General features: G+C 44.4%; 1 protein-coding gene across 5 annotated transcripts in view; it reads right to left on the bottom strand.

The window, feature by feature from the left end:
• Positions 1-20930, bottom strand: part of LOC110486468 (myosin-10) — a 66942-nt gene that overhangs the window by 45143 nt on the left and 869 nt on the right. For 3 of the 5 annotated variants that reach the window (XM_036941158.2, XM_036941159.2, XM_090196633.1), the window contains exons 2-3: positions 19899-20271; positions 7598-7754 (exon numbers count right to left, since the gene is read on the bottom strand). In XM_036941158.2, coding sequence (XP_036797053.1) covers positions 7598-7754; positions 19899-20243 — 502 coding nt within the window. In that variant the 5' untranslated portion in view covers positions 20244-20271. Of the gene's footprint in view, positions 1-7597; positions 7755-19898; positions 20272-20373; positions 20862-20930 lie in introns of those variants that run through there. The other 2 variants (XM_090196631.1, XM_090196632.1) reach the window with 2 other exon arrangements.

Genomic DNA, 20930 nt, shown 5'->3' with positions numbered 1-20930 from the left:
GTTAGGGCATCTACTTTGTGCATGACACAAGTAATTTCTCCAACAATTGTTTACAGACAGATTATTTCATAATTCACTGTATCACAATTCCAGTGGGTCAGAAGTTTACATACACTAAGTTGACTGTGCCTTTAAACAGGTTGGAAAATTCCAGAAAATGTTGAAAGGTTAATTGACATAATTTGAGTCAATTGGAGGTGTACCTGTGGATGTATTTTAAGGCCTACCTTCAAACTTAGTGCCTCTTTGCTTGACATCATGGGAAAATCAAAAGAAATCAAAAGAAATCAGCCAAGACCTCCATAAGTCTAGTTCATACTTGGGAGCAATTTCCAAACACCTGAACGTACCATGTTCATCTGTACAAACAATAGTACGCAAGTATAAACACCATGGGACCACACAGCCGTCATACCGCTCAGGAAGGAAAAAGTGCAAATCAATCCCAGAACAACAGCAAAGGACCTTGTGATGATGCTTGAGGAAACAGGTACAAAAGTATCTATATCCACTGTAAAACGAGTCCTATATCGACAGAACCTGAAAGGCCACTCAGCAAGGAAGAAGACACGGCTCCAAAATTGGCATAAAAAAAAAGCCAGCCTTCGGTTTGTAACTGCACATGGGGACAAAAATGTTACTTTTTGGAGAAATGTCCTCTGGTCTGATGAAACAAAAATAGAACGGTTTGGCCATAATGAACATCGCTATGTTTGGAGGAAAAAGTGGGAGGCTTGCAAGCCAAAGAACACCATCCCAACGGGGGTGGCAGCATCATGTTGTGGGGGTGCTTTGCTGCAGGAGGGACTGGTGCACTTCACAAAATAGATGGCTTCATGAGGATGGAAATTTATGTGGATGGAAAATTATGTGGAGATATTGAAGAAACATCTCAAGACATCAGTCAGGAAGTTAAAGCTTGCTCGCAAATGGGTCTTCCAAATGGACAATGACCTCAAGAATACTTCAAAAGTTGTGGCAAAATGGCTTAAGGACAACAAAGTCCAGGTATTGGAGTGGCCATCACAAAGCCCTGACCTCAATAGAACATTTATGGGCAGAACTGAAAAAAGCGTATGCGAGCAAGGAGGCCTACAAACCTGACTCAGTTACACCAGCTCTGTCAGGAGGAATGGGCCAAAATTCACCCAAATTATTGTGGGAAGCTTATGGAAGGCTACCCGAAATGTTTGACCCAAGTTAAACAATTTAAAGGCAATGCAACCAAATACTAATTGAGTGCATGTAAACTTCTGACCCGCTGGAAATGTGATGAAAGAAATAAAAGCTGAAATACATCATTCTCTCTACTATTATTCTGACATTTCACATTCTTAAAATAAAGTGGTGATCCTAACTGAGCTAAGACAGGGAATTTTTACTAGGATGTGAGGAGTTGTGAAGAACTGAGTTTAAATGTATTTGACTAAGGTGTATGTATGTAAACTTCTGACTTCAACTGTATGTTGAGCAAACTCCCCACATCGTCAAGGGCTTTCATGGGGTCTCCATTCAAGCCCGGTCTGTAATCTCAGACTCTGCTCCCTCCCACCAGTGAAACCTCTAAAAACCAGTGAACTGAGGAGAACATGTTCATGTCTCTGGTTTATTAAGGGTGCATTCTTTCCCCCTATTGGAGAGACTCAACAGTTCATGGCTGTCTGAGATCAGAGATCTATGACAAGAGTCTGCCAACAGAAATACAATTTTATACTGAATGAACTCCACAGCTGTCTGCCATTAGGGGAGCATCTGCCAACATGTGTCTATATGAGTGGGATTGTGTGTGTGTGTACACTGCCATTTGTCTGAAACTCTAGTACATCCACCAAGGAACACAGAGTTATTTCACTACAGAGAGAGGGTCCCCTCTTCCACCATACCCCCGTCCTGCCTGGCCCTTCACACCTGTCCTGTCACTCAGACCTGACCTCTTCCCTGCAGTCAACACTCTCTGCCCCAACACAAGACCCTCTATTCCCAGCCCTGTCGGTCCTCCCCATACTGCACCCTGGCCCCTTCTCCAGGCAACACAAAGCCCCCATTGTGAGCCACAATACAGGCCGCCCCATTTCTCTCCTGTCTGCTCTGGAGTGCAGGAGCACGTCAGCAGCAGAGCGTGCTTCGGACGAGGGGGTCAGAGCAGAGAGAGGGAGCCTCGTCTGTAGCAGTCCCTGAGACTCAAACATGTGTCTGAGAGAGACAGAGAGTGTCAAACACAAACAAATGACCTGAGGAAAGGGCTACATCCCATAATAAGCACCTAGAACTATTCAAGCTGTGCTCCTGCTGACAGCTTAGGTGCAGTGAGGCCTCGGTACGGTTCGGTTGACTAACCCCCTGACTGAAGCCAGAGGGCCAGAGACGCTGTTACTGTAAATGAGGGGAGAAGAGAATGGGACAGAGATAGAGAGAGATGGTCATTGGTTGAGGCAGAAAATAAACTGTAGAATGGTCTGTGAACCTTCCATAGCAATGCTAGAGCCATAGTCTGGGCTGAAGTCAGAACACAGACATTCCACACACTTGTCCTCCTGTGTTCTCCTCACAAAGGAACCACGTTGGGTAAAGAGAGCGCACAAAGCCACCCGGTTGTATCTTTCAGTTAACAGTGCTGTAAGTGAAAGGGTCCCAGAAAAGCCCTGGCAGGATGAGTGGAATTTTTCCTTCAACGTCCTCCGAGCCAGAACATTTTGAAGAGAAGGGGAAAAAAAAGACAGAACAAAATAAGGAACAAAAGAAAAGAAGTGGAAATGAGATAGGTTGGCTTGTTTAGTTCCTGAGAGGAGAAGAAAGAGAGCCATTACAGAACAGTGGGGGATCCCTAAAAGCCTGAGATGGCTTTTGAAACATCAATAGAGGCAGCCTTTCCACTCCCAAATGAAATAATCTGTATAACACACTGTAAGCACTACGCAGATCATAAGTTATTCAACTGTGCAAGATACAATATGCTGTCAATATAAGGTCAGCTACTCAGAAAGTGAGCTGACACACTAACTCCTCTGTGTGATGTGCCAGTGCGGGAATGTTATTTTGGTCACACTCATATCCATAATGAGGCATCCCTCTTCAGGCAGCCGGACAGTCTGCACTCCGCAGTGATCTGAGGCCCATGACACTACCACGATGACTCAGTTCTTAGCATGCTGCGGATCGCTAAGACAAGGGATGACCTCATTCCACAGTAGAACCCATAGGGAGTGTACACAATGACCACTATGTGGCAGGACTGTGGGCAGTGGGGCAATGAGGGGGGTAGATTTGACATGGGGCCCCAATTCAAACACCTCTCATGTTGAAACTGGAAGGCAGGCTGGCCACAATGGGTGAGTGCTCTGTGCAGGGACTAAGCCTATATTTAGTTAATGGAAAGTATGATTGGGGGGGGGGGGGGGGTGATTGGTCACAAGGGTTTCATGGCTATCATTGGTTAAGACACCATAATGTATGTGTGGATGGGGGTCACCAAAGGAAGTCAGTGATGAGACTTTGGGTGAGGTGGGGGGATAGAGGTGTTTGAATTGGACCAACCGGTAAAGCACTTGACCTACTGAATACGTGAGGTCACTGGCCAATATCATAACACTACTCAACTCCTCAATAGAACTAAGAAGCAGGAAGGATTACTGCTCATCGCTTTAAGCTCTGGCTAAAAAAACTAGACACAGACAGTACCAGTCAAAGGTCAGGACACACCTACTCATCCCAGGGTTTTACTTTATTTTTACTATTTTCTACATTGTGGAATAATAGTGAAGACATCAAAACTATGAAATGACACATGCAGTGCCTTGCGAAAGTATTCGGCCCCCTTGAACTTTGCGACCTTTTGCCACATTTCAGGCTTCAAACATAAAGATATAAAACTGTATTTTTTTGTGAAGAATCAACAACAAGTGGGACACAATCATGAAGTGGAACAACATTTATTGGATATTTCAAACGCCAAAATTGGGCGTGCAAAATTATTCAGCCCCCTTAAGTTAATACTTTGTAGCGCCACCTTTTGCTGCGATTACAGCTGTAAGTCGCTTGGGGTATGTCTCTATCAGTTTTGCACATCGAGAGACTGAAATGTTTTCCCATTCCTCCTTGCAAAACAGCTCGAGCTCAGTGAGGTTGGATGGAGAGCATTTGTGAACAGCAGTTTTCAGTTCTTTCCACAGATTCTCGATTGGATTCAGGTCTGGACTTTGACTTGGCCATTCTAACACCTGGATATGTTTATTTTTGAACCATTCCATTGTAGATTTTGCTTTATGTTTTGGATCATTGTCTTGTTGGAAGACAAATCTCCGTCCCAGTCTCAGGTCTTTTGCAGACTCCATCAGGTTTTCTTCCAGAATGGTCCTGTATTTGGCTCCATCCATCTTGCCATCAATTTTAACCATCTTCCCTGTCCCTGCTGAAGAAAAGCAGGCCCAAACCATGATGCTGCCATCACCATGTTTGACAGTGGGGATGGTGTGTTCAGCTGTGCTGCTTTTACGCCAAACATAACGTTTTGCATTGTTGCCAAAAAGTTCAATTTTGGTTTCATCTGACCAGAGCACCTTCTTCCACATGTTTGGTGTGTCTCCCAGGTGGCTTGTGGCAAACTTTAAACAACACTTTTTATGGAAATTTTTAAGAAATGGCTTTCTTCTTGCCACTCTTCCATAAAGGCCAGATTTGTGCAATATACGACTGATTGTTGTCCTATGGACAGAGTCTCCCACCTCAGCTGTAGATCTCTGCAGTTCATCCAGAGTGATCATGGGCCTCTTGGCTGCATCTCTGATCAGTCTTCTCCTTGTATGAGCTGAAAGTTTAGAGGGACGGCCAGGTCTTGGTAGATTTGCAGTGGTCTGATACTCCTTCCATTTCAATATTATCGCTTGCACAGTGCTCCTTGGGATGTTTAAAGCTTGGGAAATCTTTTTGTATCCAAATCCGGCTTTAAACTTCTTCACAACAGTATCTCGGACCTGCCTGGTGTGTTCCTTGTTCTTCATGATGCTCTCTGCGCTTTTAACGGACCTCTGAGACTATCACAGTGCAGGTGCATTTATACGGAGACTTGATTACACACAGGTGGATTGTATTTATCATCATTAGTCATTTAGGTCAACATTGGATCATTCAGAGATCCTCACTGAACTTCTGGAGAGAGTTTGCTGCACTGAAAGTAAAGGGGCTGAATAATTTTGCACGCCCAATTTTTCAGTTTTTGATTTGTTAAAAAAGTTTGAAATATCCAATAAATGTCGTTCCACTTCATGACTGTGTCCCACTTGTTGTTGATTCTTCACAAAAAAATACAGTTTTATATCTTTATGTTTGAAGCCTGAAATGTGGCAAAAGGTCGCAAAGTTCAAGGGGGCCGAATACCAAGTTCATATTATGGCAAGAACAGCTGAAATAAGCAAAGAGACATTTCAAGAACTTTGGAAGTTTCTTCAAGTGCAGTCGCAAAAACCATCAAGTGCTATGATGAAACTGACTCTCATGAGGACCATCACAGGAAAGGAAGACCCATAGTCACCTCTGCTGCAGAGGATAAGTTAATTAGAGTTACCAGCCTAAGAAATTGCAGCCCAAATAAATGCTTCAGAGTTAAAGTAACAGACTCATCTCAACATGAACTGTTCAGAGGAGACTGCATGAGTCAGGCCTTCATGGTCGAATTGCTGCAAAGAAACTACTACTAAAGGACACCAATAAGAAGAAGAGACTTGCTTTGGCCAAGAAACACGAGCAATGGACATTAGACCGGTGGAAATCTGTCCTTTGGTCTGATGAGTCCAAATTTGACATTTCTGGTTCCAACCGCTGTCTTTGTGAGACGCAGAGTAGGTGAACGAATGATCTCTGCATGTGTGGTTCCCACCTTGAAGCGTGGAGGAGGAGCTGTGATGGTGCTTTGCTGGTGACATTGTCTGTGATTTATTTGGAATTCAAGGCACACTTAACCAGCATGGCTACCACAGCATTCTGTAGCAATATGCCATCCCATCTGGTTTGCGCTTAGTGGGACTATCATTTGTTTTTCAACAGGACAATGATCCAACACACCTCCAGGCTGTGTAAGGGCTATTTGACCAAGAAGGAGAGTGATGGAGTGCTGCATCATATGACCTTGCCTCCACAATCACCCGACCTCAACCCAATTGTGATGGTTTGGGATGAGTTGGACAGCAGAGTGAAGGAAAAGCAGCCAAGTGCTCAGTATATGTGGGAACTGACTGGGAACAAGACTGTTGGAAAAACATTCCAGGTGAAGCTGGTTGAAAGAATGCCAAAAGTGTACAAAGCTGTCATCAAGGTAAAGGGTGGCTACTTTGAAGAATCTAAATTCTTACACTTTTTGGGTTACTACATGAGTTTATATTTTATTTCCCAGTTTTGATGTATTTACTATTATTCTACAATGTAGAAAATAGTAGAAATAAAGAAAAATGTCTAAATTCTAACACAGGGACGAGGCTGCTAAGGGGGCATGTGTCCAGCACCCTTCCCGGTACAAAGAGAATAGCGCAGCTTCTTCCTGAAGATGAAAAGACCTGAGATTCTTTCTCTTCCTGTAGCTCTAAGCTGCAGTAGCAGTGATAGTGACAGCAGTACTGTAGGGTGGAAGCCAGAACAGCCAGAGCAGCAAGCCACAGTTCTGGATATATCCAGTTAGGGCCAGCCTGAGGAGCTGTAATGACAGAGAGGCTCCAGGCTCCATCAAATAGAACTTAGCTGAGAAGGCAAAACCAGACCCACTGAGACTGTACAGAAGGCTGACGTTACTCTGAACTCATTGAAACTGAACACACACTGTATCTATTGAAAAGTATCCCTTTCCAAGGAGCCAGAGATAGATAGAACGTCTCACTGGAGGAAGAATATTAACAGTGAGTGGTACATTTCCCTAGGATCCCAGGTTGAGTTAATAGCATCTTAAGTCTTGATCCTGGGATCACACTCTCCAAGTCCCTCAGTCAGTGGCCATCAATGTTAACAGGCTGAACTTTCACCTCTAATTAAACTGGTTCTTATCTGCAAAAGAGCCAGTGAGGTCCTGGTCCAGAGCATATGCCATCCCACCTGGGATACAGGACAGTCGGCAGGGCAGTAGAGGGGCCTCAAGGAAGGCTAATTATGTGCGCCAAGTGGTTTTTAACTTAACGCAAACAAATACATGCCATGGTCTGAAATTGAGGCATTCATGTTTTGCAGACAATGTACACAACTTGCAGATAGACTGTACTCTTTGTGGTTTGTGAAACTACAAGCCTATTGTTGAGCTTTTACACATTACGTAGTCTATAAGTGGTACAGTATAGTCTGTCTGTCTCAGTAGATCCACGTCAATAAGTAGTCTGTCAGAGGCAGGGGGGCAGCTCAACCATGACTAACGATGCCACTGCCTCCCTGACTCTGTAACCTCACACACTAATCTCCTGGATTATGCAGCAAAACCCACGCAATCCACAACTCAGCAGGGCACCTGCCAGTCACACTTTATGCCCGTTGCGTCGCAGCAAAAGAGAGAGACGGAACGAGACCACTGAGGAAGGAGCTATACCTTCCAAACACTGCACAAAACAGAGTGAGAGGGGAGGTTTACCTTGGAGCATGCAGCGGTATGCTGACTCTGAAATGGCGTAGATGTGTGGTGGCATCTCATGACGTTTCTTCCCTCTGTACATCTCTATGATGTTCTCGGAGTAGATGGGCAAGTTTTTATAGGGGTTTATCACCACACAGAACAGCCCAGAGTAAGTCTATGGGGGGGAGAGAGAAACAAAACACAAATACAGTAAATTAACAAAATAAGAGTAAGTTATGAATACAGATTTTATCTCTAGAAGAGGTTAAAATGGGACCGGAAGTTTTTCCAAGATGAGTTTCCATTGTACTGTGTGATCTAGGAGGATAAACACTTGTTAGTCTGAGAAGTGATCAATATCTCTGTGGTTGAACTCAATCATCATGCATAATTCAAAATAATTACTCAATCATCATTTTCTAACTCTAGAGTGGCTCTGAAGTGGTCTGCAAAATGTCAGTGTAATAATTAAATCATTATTCTACATTTTAGTCCCTTACATAGAGGCAATAGTAGAAAATGGATCAAGTGGGAGAAATAGTTGTGGGAAAGGCAGTCAAATAGTAGACTAGCTTATCATGAACTATCCAGTTGAATGTAAAACCTGGCAGCTCCTTAGTGACGCCTCCCCATTAAACAGTCTGAACTCCACGGCCATAGTGAGTGCCTCCTTATCAAGCCCTGTGGCTAATGTTCTGAGAAATGACAGAGGCCTTGGTGGGACATTAGCTCATTCTCATGTGACTGGGGCTTGACATTCCCACTAAAGAGTGGAATGATCCCTCCCTACCCTCACACACACACACATTCACCACTGCCATGCTAGAATAATACAATAACACATATTTTCCAACGTGCAATCATTGGAAAATAAAATGGATGACCTACGATCAAGATTATACTACCAACGGGATATTAAAAACTACTATCTTATGTTTCACAGAGTCGTGGCTGAACGACAACACTGATAAAATAGATCTGGCAGGATTTTCCATGCACCAGCAGGACAGAAGAGCTACGTCTGGTAAGACGAGGCGCGGGGGTGTGTGTCTATTTGTCAATAACAGCTGCTGGTGCGCAATATCAAATATTAAAGAAGTCTCGTCTGAGGTAGAGTACCTTATGATAAGCTGTAGACCACACTATCTACCAAGGGAGTTCTCATCTATATTATTCATAGCCGTCTATTTACCACCACAAACCAATGCTGGCACTAAAACCACACTCAACCAACTCTATAAGGCCATAAGCAAACAAGAAAATGCTCATCCAGAAGCGGCGCTCCTAGTGGCCAGGGACTTTAATGCAGGCAAACTTAAATCCGTTTTACCTCATTTCTACCAGCATGACACATGTGCAACCAGAGGAAAAAAAGATGCACACAAAGCTCTCCCCCGCCCTCCATTTGGCAAATATGACCACCATTCTATCCTCCTGATTCCTGCTTACAAGCAAAAACTAAAGCAGGAAGTACCAGTGACAAGCTCAATACAGAAGTGGTCAGATGATGCGGATGCTATGCTACAGGACTGTTTTGCTAGCGTAGACTGGAATATGTTCCGGGATTCATCAAATGAAATGACATTGAGAAGTATACCACCTCAGTCATCGGCTTCCTCAATAAGTGCATCGACAACGTCATCCCCACAGTGACCCGTACGTACATATCCCAACCAGAAGCCATGGATTATAGGCAACATCCGCACTGAGCTAAAGGCTAGAGCTGCCACTTTCAAGGAGCCAGACACTAATCCGGACGCTTATAAGAAATATAAACTTTTTAAAAATCATTTTGGAGAAATTGTTCTGCCTTCTGTAAGAAACATTGCCTTGTGCCTTGGAATTCCGTTACAAAACCCCCCACATATCTTTAAGATACTGTATGTTCTCCTTTCTCTCCATCATGAGTAGGGAGGATAATGAAAGTTCATAGAAGTAACAAGTAAAGGTAGACTAGCAATTAGTTAGTGTTTTTCATTATTATTATTTTTTCAAGAATTATTAAGTGATTAAAACCAAAATCTGTAACGAAATTTCAGAGAAATCGGGAACAACATTGCTGGAATTTAATTGGCTAAAATGAAAAATCATAGTAGTCACAAACTACAGTTGGGTTCACAAGTTTGGACAGCACAGTACAGCAAAGAAAAGTAGCGGATAGTTTAGTACACTACAGCACACTAGAGTTGAGTACACTATAATGTACTGTACTCTATTGTACTGTTCTGTGTTGTACTATACTGAGCTCTACTGTGCTGTAGTTTGTCACTTTGTCCCAACTTGTGAAACATAGATGTCTATGATTGGTTCAGATTTGGTCTGGTTTGGACCAAACAAATTTGGTCTTGTTTGGAGGCAGAGCAGAATTAGGATGATACCCACTGACTATCAAAATCCAGAAAAGAGCCCCAGGACAGCAACACAATTAGACCCAAACAAATCATGAGTAAACAAAAAGATAATTACTTGACACATTGGAAAAAATTTACTAAAAAACAGAGCAAACTGGAATGCTATTTGGCCCTAAACAGAGAGTACACAGTGGCAGAATACCTGACCACTATGACTGACCCAAAATTAAGGAAAGCTTTGACTATGTACAGACTCAGTAAGCATTGCTATTGAGAGATGGCGCCGTAGGCAGACTTAGCATGGGTCCTCAGATCCTCAAAATGTTCTACGGCTGTACCATCGAGAGCATCCGGACAGGTTGCATCACAGCCTGGTATGGCAACTACTCGGCATCCAACCGCAAGGCTCTACAGAGGGTAGCGCGTATGGCCCAGTACATCCAGGACATCTATACAAGGCGGTGTCAGAGGAAGGCCCTAAAAATTGTAAAAGACTCCAGTCACTCTAGTCATAGGGTTAGGGCAAGCGGTACCAGAGGGCCAAGTCTAGGTCCAAAAGGCTCCTGAACAGCTTCTACCCCCAAGCTAGAAGACTGCTGAACAGTTAATAAAATGGCTACCTGGACTATTTGCATTAACACCAGTTTTTTTTATGTCGCTGCCATTTGCTGTTTATTATCTATGCATAGACACTTTACCCCTACCTACATGTACATATTACCTCAATTACCTCGATTAACCTGTTTATTATCTATACATAGTCACTTTACCCCTACCTACATGTACATATTACCTCAATTACCTCGATTAACCTGTTTATTATCTATACATAGTCACTTTACCCCTACCTACATGTACATATTACCTCAATTAACCTGTTTATTATCTATACATAGTCACTTTACCCCTACCTACATGTACATATTACCTCAATTAACCTGTTTATTATCTATACATAGTCACTTTACCCCTACCTACATATTACCTCAATTACCCTGTTTATTATCTATGCATAGTCACTTTACCCCTACCTACATGTACATATTACCTCAATTAACCTGTTTATTATCTATGCATAGTCACTTTACCCCTACCTACATGTACATATTACCTCAATTAACCTGTTTATTATCTATGCATAGTCACTTTACCCCTACCTACATGTTAATTGAGGTAATATGTACATGTAGGTAGGGGTAAAGTGACTATGCATAGATAATAAACAGGTTAATTGAGGTAATATGTACCTGTTTATTATCTATGCATAGTCACTTTACCCCTACCTACATGTACATATTACCTCAATTACCTCGATTAACCTGTTCATTATCTATACATAGTCACTTTACCCCTACCGACATGTACATATTACCTCAATTACCTCGACTAACCTGTTTATTATCTATACATAGTCACTTTACCCCTACCTACATGTACATATTACCTCGATTAACCTGTTTATTATCTATACATAGTCACTTTACCCCTACCGACATGTACATATTACCTCAATTACCTCGACTAACCTGTTTATTATCTATACATAGTCACTTTACCCCTACCTACATGTACATATTACCTCAATTACCTCGACTAACCTGTTTATTATCTATACATAGTCACTTTACCCCTACCTACATGTACATATTACCTCGACTAACCTGTTTATTATCTATACATAGTCACTTTACCCCTACCTACATGTACATATTACCTCAATTACCTCGACTAACCTGTACCCCTCGCACATTATAGCCTCGTCATTGTTATTTTATTGTGTTGCTTTCTTTTTACTTTATTTAGTAAATATTTTCTTAACTCTTCTTTTTCTCAAAACTGGATTGTTGGTTAAGGGCTTGTAAGTAAGCATTTCACGGTAAGGTCTACTCTACTTGGCGTGTGTTGTATTCGGCACATTTGACAAATACAATTTGATTTGAGGTGGAAGCTGATTAGAGAAACATGTTTCCCTCAGATTACACCGACACAAAGAACTTGAAAACAAATCAAATTTTGATAAACAACCATATCTATTAGGTGAAATACGACAGTGTGCCATCACAGCAGCAAGATCTGTGACCTGTTGCCACAAGAAAAGGGCAACCAGTGAAGAACAAACACCATTGTAAATACAACCCATATTTATGTTTATTTATTTTCCCTTTTGTACTTTAACTGTGCAAGGCTATAATATTTTGTGAGTGTAATGTTTACTGTTCAATTCTGATTGTTTATTTCTCTTTTGTTTATTATCCATTTCACATGCCAATGAACCCCTTTGGCGAGCGGGAGAGTAAGTTCATAGAACACAGAGGTAACACACCAAATATGACTGACGGAGCCTCTGTTTAAAAGGCTTCTAATTATAAGAACTCTCATTTCATGCCTGAGGCCCAGTGGCTCCATTCACCTCTTCCAAGGGGTCTGGATAAGGCAATGGGCAGAAGTGACCACAATAGAAATATAACAATAAATAATTCTACTTTTATGAGACCACCAAAATATATGGCATACTAGACCTTATCCTAAACCACAGAGAGACAGCCCATGGGTTGTCTATGTGTGAGCCATAAGATGCAACCCTGTCTTAACAATCAGGAGTCAGCCAAGCAATTAAGGCAGAAGGATAATGACTCAGCAGCCCAGCCACCGACAAGCGGCCCTGGAGAGCATGCTCATGATGTAAGAGGAGCCCAGTCAGCTCTTTCAGGGGAATGCCTTGCCAAACACTGACAATGACATAGGGAGAGGAAGAGAGAGAAACAGAGAGAGAGTGGGCTGTAAGGAGAGAGAGGGGAAAGGAAGGAGAGCAAGAAAGAGCGAGCAAGTAGGCTGTAAGGAGAGAGAGGGGAAGGAAGAGAGAGAAACAGAGAGAGAGTAGGCTGTAAGGAGAGAGAGAGAGGGGAAAGGAAGGAGAGAGAGAGGTGGTCTCAGTTCATCGGAGCTGGTCTGTGAGGCAGCTGAGCTGACAAGAATCCCTGTTGGTAGAGAAGCAGGGCATAATGATTCTATCAGCCTCCGCTCACTCCTTCTAAACCTTATGGGAGGTTAATAGGAGAAGCCAGCCCTCTGTAACTCTAACTTGAAGCTCCATATTGTAGCTAATTAAAAATGGATTCCCTTGATCTGAAAGCAGGAGCTATTAATAGTGTGGCAGTGCCTCCATGACTAGGCAGAGCTACCTGGCTGCACCCACAGCAATCCTCTCAGAGCCTACTGTAGCATCCTACCAGACTGCAGCAGGGCCGAGATGGTTAGACACCAGACCAGGATGAAACAACAATGTTTCTGGTTTATTCCTGATAATAACTCTATAATAACATAATCAACAGTATTGATTTAAAATAACACTTTCCCTTCATACTGATTATGCTTACTTTCAGGTTAAATGTGAGTGTGTGTTAATAGCGAGTTAACACTGTTAACACTGTCCATTACTCTGGGTAGACCTACAATACCTTATAGATGCATAATTTGTCTCCAGTCACAAATTCAGCTACGTTGCAGAACACTAATAAATGCATTCTACAGTACATTCTACTCAGGAGGCCTCTCTTTCTCCCTCTCACCAAAATGTGAATCCCTCTCCCCTTCCCTCCCCACTCTCCCTCCCTCTCAGGAGGGGCTGGAGGCAGCAGCCTCTTCAGCGGAGGACGGAGTGGTAGGCCAGGCCTGCTGCTGGAGGGAGTGGGTCAGGTTAGCTTGCTCTCCACGCACCATGCTCCAGGGAAGGGGATATTTCCACTGTGAAATCAGATCCGGGGAGGGATGCAGTGGCTTAGTAACAGCGGAGAAACACACAGGCAACAGCAGACATAACAGTCACCTTCATCTGCCATTTGGAATTAATAGCACCCCGACTGCAGCAAGGTGAGGACGGCCTAGTCCATTGATCTGTGGAGAATGACCTTGACAGTGCATATTCATAAAAGCTAATAACCCTTCAAAGTATGCTTTGAAATAGGATCAATACTCTTTGCGCAGACATATTGAATGAAAACGAGTTTCAAGTCAGTAGCAGGGTGTTCAACTATCTTGATTTGATAATGCAATGGGCTTTAACATAATCATATTCATAATACCTGGGAAACTGAAAGAAAGAGAGCTATGCCTTAAGTGGAATTGTGGCATATACTGTAAATGCAAGGCACTAATGTTACATAGCTCTTAGCCCATGACCTTAACCACCAGCTTAAACACAAAGCCACTCAGACCTTCTCAAAACAGAATATTTTTTATCAAATAAAGAAGCTGTTGCTCACTCTTTCTGGATAATTTAATTCAAAAACAACCACTGTAACTGCATGATGATCCATGAAAAGCCTGGTGCTGGTTTGGTATCCATGGTGTTTGTGTGTGTGTGTTTGCCAAGTTCATGGTAACACCTAAGTTGTTTACATGCAAAAGAGTTCTCCATGGAGCAATGGCATGACAACAACAAAGCACTCAAGATATGACTATGTGGGAGGCCTGAACACAATGCCACTCTTGAGAGAGGGTTAATGTACCCTTTATGCATACACATAGCGAGTGAAAGCTTGTTCTCGAACCTCAAAGAAACATATTAGCCAAACAAGAATGACAAGACAGCTAATTAGTAGGGGTTTTTCCATTAGTGATACCACCTACATCCTGTCAACCAAGAGGCAGCTGGCCTCCACAAGTACAGAAGCTGTACCCCAGTGGGTGGGGTTATATCCTTCCTGTTTGGCCCTGTCCGGGGGTGTCCTCGGAGTGGGCCACAGTGTCTCCTGACCCCTCCTGTCTCAGCCTCCAGTATTTATGCTGCAGTAGTTTATGTGTCGGGGGGCTAGGGTCAGTTTGTTATATCTGGAGTACTTCTCCTGTCCTATTCGGTGTCCTGTGTGAATCTAAGTGTGCGTTCTCTAATTCTCTCCTTCTCTCTTTCTCTCTCTCGGAGGACCTGAGCCCTAGGACCATGCCCCAGGACTACCTGACATGATGACTCCTCGCTGTCCCCAGTCCACCTGGCTGTGCTGCTGCTCCAGTTTCAACTGTTCTGCCTTATTATTATTCAACCATGCTGATCATTTATGAACATTTGAACATCTTGGCCATGTTCTGTTATAATCTCCACCCGGCACAGCCAGAAGAGGACTGGCCATCCCACATATGCTCTCTCTAATTCTCTCTTTCTTTCTCTCTCTCGGAGGACCTGAGCCCTAGGACCATGCCCCAGGAATACCTGACATGATGACTCCTTGCTGTCCCCAGTCCACCTGACTGTGCTGCTGCTCCAGTTTCAACTATTCTGCCTTATTATTATTCGACCATGCTGGTCATTTATGAACATTTGAACATCTTGACCATGTTTTGTTATAATCTCCACCCGGCACAGCCAGAAGTGGACTGGCCACCCCACATAGCCTGGTTCCTCTCTAGGTTTCTTCCTAGGTTTTGGCCTTTCTAGGGAGTTTTTCCTAGCCACCGTGCTTCTTCACCTGCATTGCTTGCTGTTTGGGGTTTTAGGCTGGGTTTCTGTACAGCACTTTGAGATATCAGCTGATGTACGAAGGGCTATATAAAATAAATTTGATTGATTGATTGAAGCTCAGCCAAGACTGCATTACATTTATTAAATGTTTGAACAATCAAACATTTGAAACACCCAAAGAAGTGCAGGAATAAGGTTATTGGCGTTGGTCAGAGCATTAGGACAGAGAAAAGAGAGAAATCATAAATTAGAGAGTGAGTGTGGGAAAGGAGACAGGACAGTCAGACATATTGCAATGAAGTGGGCGGAAGACAGACGGACGCTTTTTTCATGAAAGAATGCTGAGGCTTTCTGACAGCTGGGGATTATATGCTGACACAAAGGCCTGGTTGTAGCATCGCTAGCTAGCTTTCCGGTTAGCCTGTTACCCACTGGACTGGCTCAACTCCCTGACTTCACATGAAGCCAAGGCTACGCCACCATGCCGTACTGGGGCCTCACTGACCACAACGCACAGAGCCACATTACCCACGGGGCTCCCTCTGCATGCCAATCCTAGCTCAGACACACAACGCCTGGGGCAGCAGTGTACAGCACAGCTGGGGATGGGTTATGCCCCACTGTGAAGGGAGGTCACCCCGTGGGGCACTCTCCCACTGACAAAAACAGTGTGAACAGGCAGTGGCTCAGGTGGTTGTTGTCCTTGATGATCATTTTGGCCTTCCTCTGACATCGGATGCTGAAGGTGTCATGGAGGGCAGGCAGTTGTTGTGCAGACCACACCACCCTCTGGAGAGCTTTATGGTTGAGGGTGGAGCAGTTGCCGTACCAGGCTGTGATACAGCCCGACAGGATGCTCTTGATTGTGCATCTGTATAAAAGTTTGTCAGCGTTTTAGGTGACAAGCCAAATTTCTTCAGCCTCCTGAGGTTGAAGAGGCGTTGTTGCGCCTTCTTAACAACACTGTCTGTGTGGGTGCACCATTTCAGTTTATCTGTGATGTGTATGCCGAGGAACTGAAAACTTTCCGCCTTCTCCACTGTGGATAGGGGGGGTGCTCCCTTTGCTGTTTCGTGAAGTCCACGATCATCTCCTTTGTTTTGTTTACGTTGAGTGAGAGGTTGTTTTCCTTACACCCCACTCCGAGTGCCCTCACTTCCTCCCGGTAGGCTGCCTCATCATTGTTGGTAATCAAGCCCAGTACTGTTGTGTCGTCTGCAAACTTGATGATTGAGTTGGAGGCGTGCATGGCCACGCAGTCGTGGGTGAACAGGGAGTACAGGAGGGGGCTGAGCAAGCACCCTTGTGGGGCCCGTGTTGAGGGTCAGCGAAGTGGAAATGCTGTTTCCTACCTTCACCACCTGGGGACGGCCCGTCAAAGTCTAGGACCCAATTGCACAGGGCGAGGCTTGATGAGGAGCTTGGAGGGTACTATGGTGTTGAATACTGAACTGTAGTCAATGAACAGCACTCTTACATAGGTATTCCTCTTGTCCAGATGGGATAGGGCAGTGTGCAGTGAGATGGCGATTGCATCGTCTGTGGACCTGTTGGGGCGGTATGCAAACTGAAGTGGGTCTAGGGTGGCCGGTAAGCTGGAGGTGATATGATCCTTGACTAGCCTCTCAAAGCACTTCATGATGATAGGAGTGCTATGGGGCGGAAGTCATTTAGTTCAGTTATCTTTCCCTTCTTGGGTACAGGAACAATGGTGACCATCTTGAAGCATGTGGGGACAGAAGGCTGGGATAGGGAGCGATTGAATATGTCCGTAAACACACCAGCCATCTGGTCTGCGCATGCTCTGAGGACGCGGCAAAGGATGCCGTCTGCGCCAGCGAGGGTTAACACGTTTAAATGTTTTACTCACGTCGGCCACAGAGAAGGAGAGGGCGCGCAGTCCTTGTTAGCGGGCCGAGAGAGTGGCACTGTATTATCCTTAAAGCGGGCGAAGAAGGTGTCTAGTTTGTCTGGAAGCTTGACGTCGGTGTCCGTGACATGGCTGGTTTCTTTTTGTAGTCCATGATTTCCTGTAGACCCTGCCTCATACGTCTCGTTTCTGAGCCGTTGAATTGAGACTCCACTTTGTCCCTGTAACGGCATTCCGCTTGTTTGATTGCCTTGCGGAGGGAATAACTACACTGTTTATATTCAGCCATATTCCCAAATCTTTCTTGAATCTTGAAGCATGGGTTCCAATTGGTCAGAACAGCGTTGAATGGTTCTAGTCACTGGTACATCCTGTTTGAGTTTCTGTCTATAAGACGGTAAGAGCAAGATGGCGTCGTGGTCAGATTTGCCGAAGGGAGGGTGGGAGAGGGCTTTGTATGCATCGAGGCAGTTAGAGTAGCAGCGGGGAAAGTTCGTCCCACTGGCCTCACAACACATGTAACCGCGCCAGCCTAGGACCTCCACATCCGGGTTCTTCACCTGCGGCATTGTCTGAGACGAGCCACCCAGACAGCTGATGAAACTGTGGGTTTGCACAACTGCAGAATTTCTACACAAACTGTCAAAAACCATCTCAGGGAAGCTCATCTACGTGCACGTCATCCTCACCAGGGTGTCAACCTGAATGCAGTTCGGCGTCATAACCGACATCAGTGGGCAAATGCTCACCTTTGACGGCCACTGGCAAGCTAGATAAGTGTGCTCTTCACGGATGAATCCCGGTTTCAAATGTCCCGGGCAGATGATGAGCGGTTTGCGGATGTCAATGTTGTGAACAGAGTGCCCAATGGTGGAGGTGGGGTTATGGTATGGGAAGGCATTAGCTACAGACAACAACAAAAAAAAGGCATTTTATCGATGGCAGTTTGAATGCACAGAGATACCGTGACGAGATCCTGAGGCCCATTGTTGTGTCATTCACCTGCCGCCATCACCTCATGTTTCAGCATGATAATGCACAGCCCCATTTCGCAAGGATCTGTACACAATTCCAGGATCTGAAAATGTCCCAGTTATTCCATGGCCTGCATACTCAGACAGCTCACCCACTGAGCATGTTTGAGATGCTCTGGATCGATGAGTACGACAGCGTGTTTCAGTTCCCGCCAATATCCAGCAACTTTGCACAAGTATTGAAGAGGAGTGGGACAACATTCCACAGGCCACAATCAACCTGATCAACTCTATGCGATGGAGATGTGTCGCGCTGCATGAGGCAAATGGTGATCACACGAGATACTGACAGATTCTGATCCACGCCCCTATTTCTTTTAAAGGTATCTGTGACCAACAGATGCACATCTGTATTCCCAGTCATGAGAAATCCATAGATTAGAGCCTAATGAATTTATTTCAATTGACGGATTTCCTTATATGAACTGTAACTCAGTAAAATATTTGAAATTGTTGCGTGTTGCGTTTAGATTTTTGTTCAGCGTAGTTTATTTTTCACTACGGCCAATATTCAACAAAAGATGAAGAGAGCCTTCAAGAAACATGGAGAAGCATAAAGCTACTATCTAGTGGAATTCGTCATCAAGCCTGGTAGAGAAGATAAATCAAAAAGACTGCAGTTCCTCCAGAATCCCCGTCACCATGTCTCTGGTGATAACCAATCCACATTCTATTCCTGGAACGCATGTCACTAAATGGGTCAAGATCACGACGATACACTGTATATAGGACATCATTAGCTAGACACATCAGCACCGAAACATAGCTGCAGATAACTCACACACAGTGAAAGCACCCAATTTAAACCAATGCAAACTCGGACGTTGGATTTTATTGCACGTGTGCTTAGATTTTAAAAAAGTTAACGGAATCCAGAATGGAGGGGGTAGCTTTAGAATCTCCCTAAATGCGTGACATCATATACATCATTGACACTGGCTATCGTCTAATGGAATTCTGGGATTTTAGGAGGTTTTTCTACCGACGGCTCATGTGTGAGAGGACAAAGGCTCACGACTATAAAAATGAACCAGACCTATCGCAGCCAGTCTGGGCCATAGAGCACAGCAGCAGCAGTGACAGGAGGTGGGCCAGTGCCTCTCCCAGTCTGCCACCCTGCCCTGGGGCTCCATAGTCAACACACAGGGCCAAATGTGTTTGCTTTACTACCCAGGGACCCCATTAGATGAGAGAGCCCCACAGACAGCTCAGAGATCAAACAGGGCAACCTCAAGGAATGGGGTCGTACAAACAAACTGACCCACCAGTGTTTATGGTAGAAATGTCACCTTTAAAGGTGAAAGTAAAGAAGATGGCAGGTAATCTAGATACAGAGAGAGAATTGACCATCGGTCTGAACTATCTGGAAACGGTTATAGACTGTGATCAGTATTTGTGTTTATTTTAGGTGCTATCTAGAACCTAACAGGGTTCTTCAGCTGGCCCCATATAAGAACCCTTTGTAGAACCCTTTTTCGTTCCAGGTAGAACCCTTTCCACTGAGGGTTCTACATTGAACTCAAACGGGTTCTACATGGAACCAAAAAGCGTTATCCTAACCCTTTTGCAACCCTTTTTTCTAACAGTGTACAACAACACAACCACTCACATAGATGAGGCCAGAGTAGTAGCGGTCCTTGAGGTTGTGCAGCACCGAGGCCTCGTTCAGGCAGGTGAGCTCGGCCATGTCTTCCACCTTGCTGAACTTAGGCGGGTTCATCTTCTGGATGTCGTCCTTATTGACAACGGCCTTCTTGCCATTCTCTGACAGTTCCACCACCACCTCCTCTCCCCGCTCCTCCTTGATGCTGGCCGCCTCAAAACCATGACGCTCTGAAGGGATCCACACCACCTTCTTGGCTGTCCAGTCAGCCTGTGTGGCCGGGTTGTAGACGACAGCGCGGTCCACAAACAGGTACCGCTCCGGGTCCTCCAGCCCACTTCGATGAGCCATTTTGGGGGTACCAGAGCAAGAGTGGCACCTGGAAGAGGCAGAGACAGACAGAAACTCAGTATAGCAACATGTTTGTCATGATGTTAAGCACTCTCAGGCATTGCATTTATCAAGGTGACATTAAAGTTACCCCCTTTTCAAGTCTAGGTGTAGCCAGCAGATCCGACCCGCTTGCTTACAGCTGCACTGGGGTTAGACAGAATTCCTGTGTAGATTAAGACACCATGGAGCCTGCACGAATATGGCTCGGGAAAACGTACCTCAATCCAGGGATGAGAAATACATTGCACTCTGAGAATTGTCCCATTATCCCAACTGTTACACCAAGAAGATTGAACTACTGCTACATTGTATCTGTACACGCAAAAATAGGCCTACAACGTCATTGTTATTTACAGCATAATTTATCACAAATTCCTCATCCAAGTAGATGTTTGCAGCCAAACATGGAAAGCAATTCCTCACTTTCAGGTAGAGTATTCAACGTGTTGAACAAATGTATTCAGAATAAAGTACCAAACAATTGTATTTTTTGTTGTTGTTGATTTGCCTTTGTTGACTCATTTAATAACACGCGTCTTACTCTGACTTGACTAGAGCCACCTCGCGCGCTGGTGTAACGGTGTTGTGAATGGTACGCAATCGGTCCACACATGACAATCAACATAGACAATAAACATGTATTTA

Source organism: Oncorhynchus mykiss, chromosome 13 (assembly GCF_057628025.1).
Source record: "Oncorhynchus mykiss isolate SJ-2025 chromosome 13, ASM5762802v1, whole genome shotgun sequence".
In the NCBI taxonomy this organism is placed as follows: Eukaryota; Metazoa; Chordata; class Actinopteri; order Salmoniformes; family Salmonidae; genus Oncorhynchus; species Oncorhynchus mykiss.
The sequence above is the reverse complement of the archived record's forward strand: the minus strand, read 5'-3'. Positions and strand labels throughout refer to the sequence as shown.